We start from the raw sequence: 14,051 nt of genomic DNA, 5'->3' as shown, positions 1-14,051 counted from the left end.
CAGTTCCCTGGGCTGGGCCAGCATCTAAAAATATAATAACATGAGAGGGTGGGACAGCCATAGACCAACAAAAAAGAATAAAATAGATATGGAGGCTGCTCAGTGCGAAAGAAGAAACAAAGGGAAAATCCTGTGTGTGAGGGAGGGAAGATTGCTATAACAGCCTAAAGTCATATTGGGCTTTTTTTTCTTGGTAGCAACATCACATTGCCGAGTCGTGTTCAGCTTGTGATTGCAGATGTTTCAGCACCTGAAAAAGCGTTGGGTGGGAGGGAGGAGCTCCTCAACCTGATGTGCTACAGACCCAATCAGGACTGGGCTCTTGAAATATTTTTAAATTGTTTTAAAATGGAGGCAGCATCCAGGGGTCTGACCTGTGGACATTGTCATGTCTAGTTTGTCCCTTACTTGACTTGGCTGCTTACTTACCAAGAATTCCAGCCTCAGAGTCTGTGATGGTCCATTTCTTCAGCCCAAGTTTTGTCAGCTGTGGCATTCTTTCTAGCTGTTGTAGCAGCTTAATGAGACAAGAATTTGCCTTGTCCTCCCAGGGGAGCATCAGCTCTTTCATCTTTGGTAGGACATTTAAGCTGTCAACTGAAAACAGTTTTGAATAAATGCCACTGAAATCATTCCACAGAACTGAATGATAGTTCCTTTCATAGTATCTCATCAACAAATTAATCACTAACCATGCAGTTGCAGGATTCTTTGTAATGAACAATGCCCCCCCCCCCAATGCTTTGGCAATTAGTTTAATGGCTAGGATCAAAGCATAACACAAGATACTTTCACTTATTGTACTTTGCATGAATCTCGTATTCTTTTCAGCTTCTGCAGTATCTGCAGTGCACCCAGGAGCAGTTTTCTATGTTATATTGTCCATGCATTTGACTTAGCTTGCAACTGATAACACAACCAAGGTAACTGCTCAATGGTGATGAAACAAAAACAATGCCTGTGATCAGACAAGGTTAATCTCATGACACTCTCCTCATGTCTCATATGAACCATGAGGACGCATATAGAGACATTAATGGTAGTTGCTCTGAGAGTCACCTTTTCTTGAGAATTGCTGACACAGAGCATTTTTCAGAGAAATGTTATGACTATGTCAGCAAGCAATTTAATGGTGAGCAACGCCACACTGGCAGTTAAATCAAAGTGACCCATCCATATTGGAAAAAGATACCTCGATTGCAATCTGCTGCCAGAAACAACCATCTCCCACTGCCTCATAGAAAGCCCAGCCCTGGAGACTGGAATTAAATGCAGCCTTCTGCACTTGTATTTTTCTTAGGACAGTTAATCATTTTTTAAAAAAACAAACTTGAATGTGTCATAAAATGTCTAGTGGAACACACAACACAACACACACACACACACACAAATTTGAACATGTATACTGCTAGAATGATTTATGCGCAGATCCTTTTCTCTTATGATGGAATCCCATTTCAGTAACTACCTCAATATTTAGGGAGTGTAGGAGCTGACAGTATTTTTCGTCCATTTCACACACAGATTTTTTTTTACCCTCTAGTGATGCTTTTAATTGGGCAAGTGTCCCAGGATAGAGCCTCAGAATAGAGCAAGAGGAGGGGATTTTCTCTTCACTCAAGTTTCCATACTGTGCTCTGCCAATTACCTACTCCCATCTGGGCTTTAAATTTAAATGCTTCCCCAAGGGAGGGCCAACCTTGAGCCCAGCCAGTCCTCCCTCTCCAACCCTGTCCTAGGGAGTGAAAAGCCTCTAGGCCAATTGATACTTGCCTTGGATTGGTGAACTCAGTGGCCGTTCTCCCCTAGACTTTTTTAAGGAGCTGGCTGCCTGCCCGACCTCCTCTAAGAAGGTCAGTGCTGTCTGTACTCTCTGCCAGATCTAAATGCCAGAGTGATCTCTAGTAGGAACTCAGGTGGGCTGGCTTCTGTTGCTGAGAGCTGGCTGGGCTCCTTCAAGCTGGCTTTCTAAGCAGACTCTATCAAGGCCATACCCTGCTGAGACCTGACAGATGATTTCCCCAGCCTTGGGGTTTGCTGGCACAGCATGCCTTTGGTAGGGTTTGCCAGTCCCCTGGGGTAAGTGTGGGAGTGAAGGCATCAATCTCGGACAATGTCAAACCCAGATATTGGTCATTTAGCATTATAGTCAAGAAGAATGAAGATGTGATCACTAGCGGGTCTTCGGTATATTCCTTCAAAGCCAGTCATATTTTGCATTTCCTCATATAAGTGAAATTGTAGGACTTTTTCAGTGATGGCTTCTACATTGTGGAACAATGCCCACAACACATCCTTTGCATACAGGTCTCTAGTTCAATCCCAGCTATCTCCAGTCAAGAATGGAGTTGACTCAATCGACACCAACCTCTGATCACAGTAAACAATACTTAGCTAGACAGGCAAACAGTATAAGAAAGGTTCATATGCATATAAAGAGGCTCACCGAGAAGCTTCCAAAGATTTGTTTTATAAGCAAGTGTGAATCAAAGGCCTTTTCAGTCTTCCAGTTTATTGGTGATGAGTTGTTAAAATAAAACTTATTATTGTGTAGTATAGAATTTTGCTTTTTGGACTTGAGTAATTTTCTGTAGAAAACTGATGCTTAGACATACGCATATTTCATCAGAATGCAGGTTCAAACTACATTCTCCTTAAAACAGTAATGAATTAGAATTTGATACATACCAAGGCATTTTAACTTATCATGATACAGTACAAAGCATTATCTAGCTACTTCATGGATAAAAAGTCACAAAGAATCAGTCTTCAGTTTTAACTATTCACATAGCATCTTCTCTTACCCAGTTTGTGAAGAGCTTCTTTTCCATCATTTCCCAAAAAATTATCAGATAAATTAAGAGCATACAAGTTGCATAAACTGCTAAGATTCTGGGCTATAAAATAAACAAATTCAAATTATTCCTTCATTAAATTAAATTAAATTAATTGTAGTCATCTTTCATAAAATATGGAGAAATGTAAGAAACTGAAAAGTCTTTTCAGCAATTTCTGAAATCAATCATACCTGTGAACTGCTTCTGATGCTAATTACATACTCTCCTACAACCACATTTAGTACCAGACAGCAAGGAAAGGACTAGTCTATGTGATAAAAGGATTTCTTTATAAAAACATATATCTCTCTCTCTCTCTCTCTGTATTATATATATATACATATACACACACACACACACACATCTCTTCCAGTACTGCTGCTTCATTCAGTTTTAACTCACACCCCATGGCTGTTGTCCTGTCAGCTCAAGCTGTGCTAAGCCAACGCCTCTAGGTGTGAGTCAACCATGACTACTGAGAGAGCTTAAATAATCTTTATTCAACTTCACACGCATTCAGAAATCAGTTACAGTCCGGCTGATATATCTGGGTGGAAAGTTACATCTTGTGATCTAGATTAGTTCAATAGCCGCGGTGGGAAAGAGATGGCCTTCCCCTCTCCTTGCAGTAAGGTTGATGAACAAAGAAACGGAAAAGAACAATAAAATCCTATCTTTGCACCTCTGAGCTCAGGAAATTACTCTTAATGAGCCAGTCAGAGGGAAGCTTCTGGGACCCCTAACTGTGGACTCCAATTCCCAGGTGCACAAGTCTTAAAGATACAGAGCAGTTTTACTAAACTACAGATAATGCTGACTGGGGGCAGCATAGCTGTACTAAAGTAAAAATAAAAATGTTTGAGATCTGGAGAGCAATCCTAAGCATATCTGCTCAGAAGCCTACTCAGGTTTATTCAATAGGCCAGTGCTTAATCCCAGGGAAATGTTCCTAGGAATTGCTTTAATCATGGCTCTCCCACATAATGTGCAGTTTGATCTTCACATCTGTTCATATGTCACAATATCTAGACAAGCTGTGTCCCAGTAGTAAGAGGCAACAGTCCTGTGTTGGGGCTACACTGGATTCTTCCAACATTTCCCCTTGTCTCACTGGTGCTTCTGTTTTCCCAGCCAATTACTGTGGTATTTAAAACCAGTGTTAATTCCTTCTCTCCTGCAGCAAGTATGCCCCTATGTCATTACCATGTCTCTCCCTAAAATCCAAATAATTTCCAAACCACTCAAATTAACACATTCACTTTCCCAGAGGTCAACAAATACTGAAAGACCCATTTTGAGCATATGAAATCCCAAATTAGTGGAATTAAATAAACTTTGATCTAATTTAACTGAGTTGTTAGGCTGGATTATAACATACTTCTGAATACATACTGTGTGATCCATTTATCTCTACCAAGTGAATGCTTCTTACAATCAATAAAGAAGAAGTGCCAGATGGTATCTAGATTCCCGGGTTTACAATCACAAAATTGCTCAGAAAAGGGAGACCCTAGGAACCTGCCTGTTAACTCCACCAACTGTAAAACATTTAATCTAGTTTTAGTGAAGAGTATTCTGTATTTAGGGACAGTTAAGAATTTCCAATATGCTGGCAGAGTCCTTGGAATAGGTAGACCCAGGTAGTACAAGGAGCATACCCTTCGTGCTCTACAGCTAGTGCTCAATTTGTCAAAGTGTAACACTCTGGATTTAATCAGTTTACATGCAGAGGAGTATTCCATTTGCTTTAAAGTCTCAAAAGACAAAATCAGTCTCTGCAATCTACCATTGACTAATTTTTGACTAGAACTCCAGAAACCATCTTTGACAAGTAAATGTAAATAATACATCTCTGAAGAATGAAAAATTTTAAATCTAAAAATAAATGTTGCAATCCAGGTTTTGGTTTCTAATGATGGTGCCACAAATTCCAATCAGATTGCTGGACAACATACTTCTAAAAATGCATATATAGCATAAACATGCATTTCGTTAAAATGCGTTAAATTGCACAGGGTTAATTAAAATGCATTAAATTGCACAGGATTCATGCAGAAAAAAGGTGATAATTTCACATACCAAGAATGTTCACAGCAGTCCCAGAAAGGCAACAATTGACTAGATGAATTTCTTTCAAATTTTTGAGGCAGAGAGGTATTGATTTTACTATATGTGTCATTCCATCCCCTAGGTCCCTAAGATGACTCAAATTCAGCACATGCAGTTTTTTCAAATTCTTGAAGCCTTCAGCTATAAAGAAATTACAAAAAGAAAGTTTTAATCTCATATTTGATTAGAGTTTGTTTTGAACAAGGGAAAACCAACTTTGATCATGGAAATGGCTGCCCTTTTAATTTTTGTTCAGCTGTAGGACATTAAGCCTGGTAGTCCCCTGAGTTAGAAGAAAATCAGAAAAGAAACAATCAGGCAGTATCTAGACTACTTTCTCAGGTTCTGGCACACCTGGTTTCCACCACCATACTTCCCTCTTCTTGTGTTTCTTGATCGTCATGTCCCTAGGCCCTCCCTACCCTGACACAAACTACCCAGCTACTTAAAAATATAAGCCCTACAACAATTAAAGCACCCAAACAAGGCTGTCAAATGTGAGTCAAATATCCCCTCTCCCAGTTCTTATTAATACTATATGGTCTCAGGATACATGTCAAATCAAACTTGCTATCAAATCTAGAATAACCTTACCTCTCTGAAGTCTGGATTCTTTATATTCTGACAGTACATGAGAAATTAAGAGCTGCCATCCAGATATTCAAAATTACTTGTTTGATTGTATAGTGGAATATTAAAAGAAAATGCAACAATACCTAATTGTTTAGCAGTGGCCTCGTTCATCTCGATGTTATCAAAGACCAGTTTTTCCACATTGACTAGGTCAGGTATTCCATTAATTAGGACTACAAACAAACCAACAAAATATAACAGATGACACATGATTGCTTTATGATGATACAGCACAATATATTAAGCATGTTCTATATGTTATTTTTCCTCATTTTTCTCTTTTAATACTGTTGTGTAGTGCATTCCTAAGGGCCTCTGAGGCAAAGGTGGCTGGCTGCCAGTGCAACAGCAGGAAACCCACAGAGGCTGGGGACCAGGCAAATGGCCAGGCAGCAAGGCCACAGGGGCCATGACCATGCCAGCATCCCCAGTAATAGTGTCATCATACCCACAAAATATTACAGGTGCACAACAGAATGGCCATGAAGGACACGAGGGAGCCAACCAACTACAGGGCAGCACCCACAGGGAATAGACCCCAGTAACATGCAAGTGGAGGGGCAGTGAGGGGAGGAGCCAGGTCCACAGGAGATACTGGCCATGGACCCCGGAGTGCAGGGATGCCTTCCAATGTAAAGCATCCCTTTAACCAGCTCCTCCTCCCCCAAGTCACCGGATGGCCTGCACCCAGATAGTGCCCTGGCAGCCCTGCCAGTGATCTGCCTGATCCATCTCCTACCTACACTGTATGTCTGGGTAGCATAGCAACACTAAAGGAGGCTCCATTTCAGGTGCTACTGTAAGCAAGTCAGTACCCTGCAACTCCTTGATGGCACCTGCCTGGCATGGTTCCACTTGGACAGGTACCCAGCCAAGCCCTCTGCAAGGAGCTCAGTCGAGTGCTGCAGGACCAAGTACCTGTCCCCAAGTCCATCCCTGTCTTGCAGAATGTGGAGCTGTCCCTCTGCTTCCTGGATGCCAGTTCCAGGCAGATATGGCTGAGGTACTGGAGATATCCCAGTCCTTGGTGAGCTGCTCCTCCACAACTCCTGGGTGCCATACTCCTGTGTCCCTGTAGGACCTTGTGCACTTCTACCTGGAGGAGGCAGAGCTGGCCCACATCTGTGATGGGTTTGCTGCATTTGCAGGCTTCCTGAATATCATGGGGGCCATTGAGTACACCTACACTCTGCTCATCAGTCCCCAGGAAGAGCTGCAGGTCCTAGTGCAACCAACACCTCTACTATAGCCTGAGTATGTAGGCCAGCTGTGACCACCAGGGCATCTTCACGGACTTCATGGCCAGGTTCCCAGACAGCATGCATAATGCACAGATCTTCACCCTTTCTGGGCTCACCCACATGCTGAATGCCTGCCTGGCTGGAGAGCAACTGCTGACTGCTGGGTCAGTTCCCCTACTGGGGGGCACTGGGCAGGGGTGGGGCCCTGACAGCTGCCCTACCCCTGACAGCTGTCCTTCTTCCTCCACAGGTGTCTTGGTCTACCCCCTGCTCATAAACCTGCTCACACTTCATGCCAAGGATAAGGTAGCGGACTGTGCCACCAACAACAAGGTCTACAGACAGACCCATATAGTAACTGAGTGGGCATTCAGCCAGCTGAAGATGTGCTTCCACTGCCTGCACTACACCAGGAGCTGGAGGGCTATGTAGCCCCTGGGCATCATCAAGCATTTTGCTGTCCATGCCATCCTCCACAACAAGGCTGCCAGTACCCTAGCTGGTGAGGAGCGGGAGGACCCCTGGTTCAGAGACATGGAGCCAGCAACAGTGGCTCAGAATGTCTGGGGGATCACTGAGCAAGAGCAGGTCTGGAACCACATACAGTGGCAAGGCTGGTGATGTGGGGTGGTCCCTCAATAGTGTTCCAGCATTTGCAGCCTGTGCCACTGGCCTATGTTGCTATATGTGGAGGACAGGTGGATGGGGTATTCCCTGCCCAGGGCAACCGTGAACAATATGCCCCCCTGTGGCCTGCATAGCACCTGGGCTGCCATCATCGTTGTCCCACATAATCTCTCCCACAGATGACAATGCCCCACAGAAGTGATGCATCATGCAGGCAGAGCATCCACCTCTGCTAGTGTGTATTCCACTAATCGGACTCCTTCTGTGAACAGCAGTTCTTGGGAAGTGAGAAAAGGGCCAAGGTAACACCACACACCAAGTGGTCCACCAGTGACTATTGCTCACCAGAGCCAGTGCGGCCCAGTGGGCAGGGGTCCATCAAGCTCATTTGTTCGTAGACTTCCAGTTTTGTCAATTCGCAGACAGGTGCGCTCCATCACAGCTCTGATGTGAGCGCACCGCAAATGTGCCGATGGGGGGGGGTCCAAGTTGATCTTGGCCCCCCAGACCCCTTGGAGGGGGGTCGTAGCCTGGGGCGCAAGAAGTGCCTCTCCCAAGGCGGAAGCCAAAGGATTGAGGCACCTTTTTGCCCCGATAGGCCCCCACGGCATGGAGGTAGGTGCCCCACGGCACCTAGAGGTGCACACCGGACAGAGCGCACAAGGATCCCAAGGAATGATCTTCTCTATAAGCGCAACGAATGCAAGAACAAACGTGAGTGAAGCCATGACCCAGCAAACAACCGATAAAACGCTAGCAGTAAAGCTGTCCCAAAGCCCCAAACAAGTGGAAGGGGGAGGGGAATGATGGAGCCCGAAAAGATCAATTTTAAAGTGGGAGGCTAAAAGGGTGGCTTGAAGGAAGCGGATTATGATGGAGTGTGCGGCGGACTGGCAAGAAAGCGATAAATCATCGGACTTACTGAGAACTTTTGGACTTTCCTCTTGTGTAAACAATGACCCAGTGAATACAAAAAATGGCGCTGAAAATGAAACTTATAACAGGAACGGCCAGCACATCATCACCAGCTACCAGGCTGGAAGCAACCACAGACTTTCCCAAACTGATTGCTGGAACTTCACGCCCTCTACTGGACCAGATGACCAAACTCAGCGACAGGCTGGATATGTTGCAAAAGGATCTCAACATTTCAGTGAGAAAGAAATAAAGCGGATGTTCCTGAAGCAACAACAGAAAGTGGAAGAGGGACCTGAGAAAGTGGAGGAAAATAAAGACACAGAAGAAGAAGAAGAAGGGAAAGATGGGAAAAACTTTGATACCATCTCGATTAGTCTGGCTGAACTATTTGATCCTGAAGCAGAATTAGGACTTACCACCCCTAAAGCATTTAAAAAATAATTTGGACTTTGACAGGAGGAGAGGAAAATGCAAAATAGTTTAACTATGATAGTTTTTTTTTAGGAGGAGGAGGAGGAGGAGGAGGAGGAGGAGGAGAAAGACTTTGATACCACCTTGATTAGTCTGGCTGAACCATTTGATCCTGAAGCAGAGTTAGGGGGTGCCACCCCTAAAGCATTTAAAAACTAATTTGGACTTTGACAGGAGGAGAGGAAAATGCAAAACAGTTTAATTTTGACAGCCTGATGTTTATTCTTCAGGCATAACTTTAATCCAATGGTATTTACACGATAGCCAAAGAGATTGTGATTGTTTGCTTGACACTTTCATATTATTAACTCTCATACTTTGCTTTAAAGATAATAGGGATGTATCAACAATCTTATATCACTGTAACATGGATCCTTGTTACTCTTTATTTTAGGTTGTTCCCTTCCCCTGACACTGTAGGATTGTAGTCTAGAAAATAAAAATATTATTTTTTTAAAAAAAAAACTCACTTGTCCGTTCTCAGCGAAGACTGCCAGTGGATCCAAGGCAATGATGGAGAGCATTGTGGGCCAGAGCTGGAGCCAATGCACCCTCCTGCCTTGAATGTCTCCTGCAAGAGTGCCAGACTGGCAAGGGACAGCAGCCCCAAGTTACCCTGTGCTCTGCAGGTGGGCCACCAGCCAGCCCCATTACAGGCCCATTGGCTGGGTGACTGGGGTGCAGGAGCCTGTGTGGCTGGTTCTGCACTCAACCACACATTCACCACAACCCCATTCCTGTCCACGGGACCATTGTTTATGGATGTCCTGGTAGTCCAGCATTGCATGGAGGCCTAGCTGGATCAGGTGGCAACTGCCCTGCAGTGTCTAGAGAGGGATGTGGGTGGCAACAGGCAATTACAGTGCTATATAGAGCACCAACTGTGGGGCCCACTGCTGGCCATCATGGGCCTGCTGCATGGTGGCTGGCCCATAAGCCTGGAGGACATCCAGGGGTACTTGCAGCAGCTTCCTGTGGCTGTGGGCAGGCTGTCAGACCTTCTAAAGGTACCGCTGGGTAAAGTGGGCCAAGAGGGTTGTTATTTCCCATGCTTATGACAGTAGGAAATGCCCAAGTTGCCTACCCCATTCCTTTCCAGAACTCCCCACTCCTCTGCATCTGGACTGCATGGATGCTTATGGGCAACATGACAAGAGTAACGTTACTCTGAGGGCCATTTCCTGGTAGGGTTGCCAAGTGCGACGTACCTGTTCCCTGGGGGACCCCCATGTGGTTCCGGGAGCGCGCGCACGCTGCATACACTTCCCCGGGAAGTGACGTTATGACGCCAGGCACGCTGGGGGCGGGGCCACGACCATACAAGGGAAAACCATAGCGTGCCTGGTGTGCCCGTGTCACTTCCTGGTGATGCACACGGCGGGGAGGAGTTCCCCCCGGGGCCTGATCCGGCGGCGCCAGGGAACAGGCTTCTGGGGCGGGGGTTTCCCTGCCCCCCGGGGGGACTTGGCAGCCCTATTTCCTGGCTGGAGTGGCTTGGGGAGCTGAGTAATTCCTGCCATGCTCCCAAATCCACCCCTGAGCCCACTGGCAGAGGGGTTGCACCACCGGTGGTCTGGTAGGCAGCCACAGTGGTGCCATGGCAACACTCAGCACTGGAGCAGTGGTGCCAGGGCACTGCTCCAGCGTGTCTCCAGGTTATGCCTGCATCTCCCACAGATACCCCAGCTGGCAAAGTGGGGCTGGCTCCTTAAGTGCTTCCCCCCCACCCCCCAGGCTCATGTTGTAAATGTTCCACTTGCACTTAGTCTCTATACTGAAGTGACATTCATCTTTTAGGACTTGATCATTAGCTCAAAGGAAAGGGGTAGTAAAGCTGACTAGAGAAATTTGGCACTATGAAGTTAGCTGACAGGACACTGTGAGGAGGAGGTGCTATGCCACCATCATTGCGGCTGAGCAGTGAAACCAGCTGGAGTAGGGAGGAATGGTGGTTCTCAAGATGACACTAGGTAGTGATGGAGAATTTATATACAAAGTAATATTTAACACAACGTGCATTTCATTAACTGCAAAAATGACAAGGTCCCTCTTGCTTCTATCCAAACATCTTTAGTATTAATTATTAAAATTCAATTAGACATCGTTTGGGATGCAAGGCCAGAGCTCCATTGCATGTAGACAGAATTGTGGGAGCAGTAACAGTATCCTGACTGAGGCAGAAAGGAAGTTAAAGTGGTAGACAGAGATACTTGCCATCCCACCCCTCGACTTAGAAGAACATATCTTCCTGTGGCTGCTGTTACAGATGCCAGGGGCTTCCTCAGAGAGGCTATAAGATGAGAAAGGGAAGGATGAATCCCATACTGGCCTTTTGCACTACTGTATGTTTATCTCTTGGTAAGAGCATATAGGGATATGAAGCAGGACGCCTGCCTGATTGGCACCCCCCTTGGAGTTGCACTTAGACCACAAAGTGCAAGTTTGCCGTAGTTCTTATCTACCTACCAGTTAGACTTGCATTCTGAAGATCTTTTATCTCTATGGTTTTCAGCGCCACCATTGCTGCTATTTGTTGCTCGTCTTCTGTAGTAAGAGGTGTTGATTCTACAATAAGGTCCTGCATGTTTTTACAGCTTCTGAGAACTTCCTTCACCCTTCCCGTGATGCCAGGGCTTCTGCAGACATGCAGCTTGAGACTTGAAGCGGAGCAGCATATTTTTTCCAGATATTTGATATCGCCCTTTTCTAACCTGTTGAAATCCCTAAGGGTAATTTCTAAAGATTGTAGGTTTCGTTCCCAGTTGAAAAATAAGGCAACAGCCTTTTCAGAAATGACTGTTTTCTGTGGATTCGTTTTAAGGTGTCCCTTCTCCTCGTCTTCTACATCTCCCCAAGAGTAGCAGCCCCCCAAATCTAATCTGATGAGTTCTAGTGCACTCACACAATTAGAAAAGTGTTCAAAAAAGCCACAGATGTACACAGGGATGCTCTGAGTATTGATGTACAAACTTTTACCATGGAAAAATTCCTCAAACTCTTCACTCACAGTCGATTTGGAGACACTTTCATAAAGTAAGCTAATGGCACATTCCACAAGTGAGTTTGCAGATGTTGCACTCAAGTTTTTTTCATCTTGCCCATTTCTCCCATTTTTCATGGGTTGTATGTCTGATGACTGATCATTGGGAGAGCACAACACATAAAGACTGCCTTGTTGATGAATGGCTGACAGGTGCCTGATAATAGTTCTGGTGGCTTCTGTGGATGTTCCACAAGTATATAGGAGCAGATTGTGGTAAGTAGAAATAATATCTGGGATGTTATCTATTTGTTTAAGGTAACCAAACCCTCTGGCCATCTCCTCATCTTTATATGATTTTAGTAGCTTGGAAAGTCTCCTGCCTGCAACATATTCCTGGAAGGCTTTATGAAAAAACCTATAAACAGGCTTTAGCCTCTGAACTGTGTACTTGTGCATCAGGCCTGTGGCAAGCAGAACTTTTTCTTTTACATGGAAGAAATCCTCAGGGTGAAAATCAAATTTGTTGTCAAAGAGTCCCTTTAAGGCTAAATCTCCACAGTGGTTTATGCTCAGGAGAAAATCTTCATCCCCTATTTCTCTGATCTTGGGCTTGTTCCTCTCCAGCAACAGATCATACAGTGTAGAGAACAGAGTTGTTTGCGTGTGTGTATTAAAAGTGGGTTCCCCCATTTGGATGGCACAAGCAATGATCACAAATAAAGGGGTCTTCATGAGGTTCTTGACTTGATAGCCTGAGTTCTGGCAAGTGGAATCTATTGCGTCTAGCTGAGACAACAGGCCCTTTGCTAACTTGTCTTCCAGTACATTTCTAACCAGCTGCCTTGCACTCGCCTTTGTCAGATCACCTATTTCAGCAATCAATGACCCAATGTATCGAACCCTACTCATGGACTCAGTTCTGGTAGTAACAATAACTGTGTTTTTGAATCGATGGTTTTCTTTAATCAGTGACTCTATTTCTTGGCAGCTCTGTGGTACAAATTCATCATAACCATCTAACAAAAAGAGGGTTTTTTCTCGTAGTGAACTTAATATCTTCATAAAGTCAGCTTTGCATATTCTATAATGCTCTGTAAGAAGTTGTGCACACACTGTCTCATACAATCCAGACTGTGCACCACTCAGTCTGATGAAGAAAACAAGTTTGAATTTCTTCAAAGAAGGATGTTCTTCATTTGCCCAGAGTAAAGCAATCTTCTTGAGAAGAGTGGTTTTTCCTTTGCCAGCTTCTCCCTCTATGATGCAAGGATTTTCTAGTTCATGCAAAAGTTCATCTAAAGTCTTCTGTCCTTGCCTGGTGTTACGGGTATCTTTCTTCCAAAGCAAAGTATCGGTATAAGAAGTTGTCAAATCGAAAACTATGTCAATCTCCTCACCCAGGGGATGAAATTTTTTAAATAATGGATATTGATAAAAATCCATTAAGTCTTGAGCCAAGTAGTCTAAGTCTTCCTGTGTTATTTTCTCGGCAACTCCTAAGAGAAAAAATACAAGGAAATTTATTGTCATTAAACAACTATATTGGTGTTATGAACATGAAATTAAGATGAGCTAGAGAGGTAACTTGCAAGGATTCCTTTAGGGTTATCATACTGGGTTTTGAGCTGCGGTGGCTCAAGTGGTTAAGACGCTGAACTGCAGGCTGTGGAAGGTCAGTAGTTCAGCAGTTCAAGACCCGGGTGCTGCATGATGGAGTGAGCTTCCATCTCTAGTTCCAGCTCCTGCCAACCTAGCAGTTCGAAAGCAAGAAATTGCAAGTAGATAAATAGGTACCACTTCGGTGGGAAGGTAACAGCATTCCGTGCGCCTTGGTGTTTAGTCATGCCGGCCACATGACCACGGAAACGTCTTCGGACAGCGCTGGCTCTTCGGCTTGGAAACGGAGATGAGCACCGCAACCCTAGAGTCGGATTCGACTGGCTTTCGAGCAAGGGAACCTTTACCTTTACTGGGTTTTTAAGCCCTCACCAGTTCACTAAAGAACATGCACAGTGAAGCCTGTCATCAAGAGTTCTGATTACAGACTCTTCTCTTTACTCTACAAATTGCACTCTACCAGATCTGTGGGGAAAGGGAAAGCATAAAGTCATAAAGCAAACCCTGATGTTACCAATATTTTGTTGTCTGGCATTTGGGCTCTTGAAAATGGCATGTAGGCAGGGGAAATAGGTACCCTCCTCCCCAACACACTCCGTGGTCCTGGTCTTGATT

The 14,051-nt window shown here is 44.7% G+C and overlaps 1 protein-coding gene across 1 annotated transcript in view; it reads right to left on the bottom strand.

Annotated features, from left to right (window-relative positions):
- NLRC4 (NLR family, CARD domain containing 4) overlaps positions 1-14,051 on the bottom strand; it is a 24,399-nt gene that overhangs the window by 3,896 nt on the left and 6,452 nt on the right. Inside the window, 6 exon segments of the mRNA XM_015425772.1 lie at positions 391-597; positions 2,805-2,897; positions 4,917-5,087; positions 5,663-5,752; positions 8,917-8,919; positions 11,303-13,315. Coding sequence (XP_015281258.1) covers positions 391-597; positions 2,805-2,897; positions 4,917-5,087; positions 5,663-5,752; positions 8,917-8,919; positions 11,303-13,315 — 2,577 coding nt within the window.

This window comes from Gekko japonicus, unplaced genomic scaffold (assembly GCF_001447785.1).
Source record: "Gekko japonicus isolate JY-2015 unplaced genomic scaffold, Gekko_japonicus_V1.1 scaffold1887, whole genome shotgun sequence".
NCBI classification, from domain to species: domain Eukaryota; kingdom Metazoa; phylum Chordata; class Lepidosauria; order Squamata; family Gekkonidae; genus Gekko; species Gekko japonicus.
Note: the sequence above shows the minus strand (reverse complement) of the source record. Positions and strands in the feature narration are given on the sequence as shown.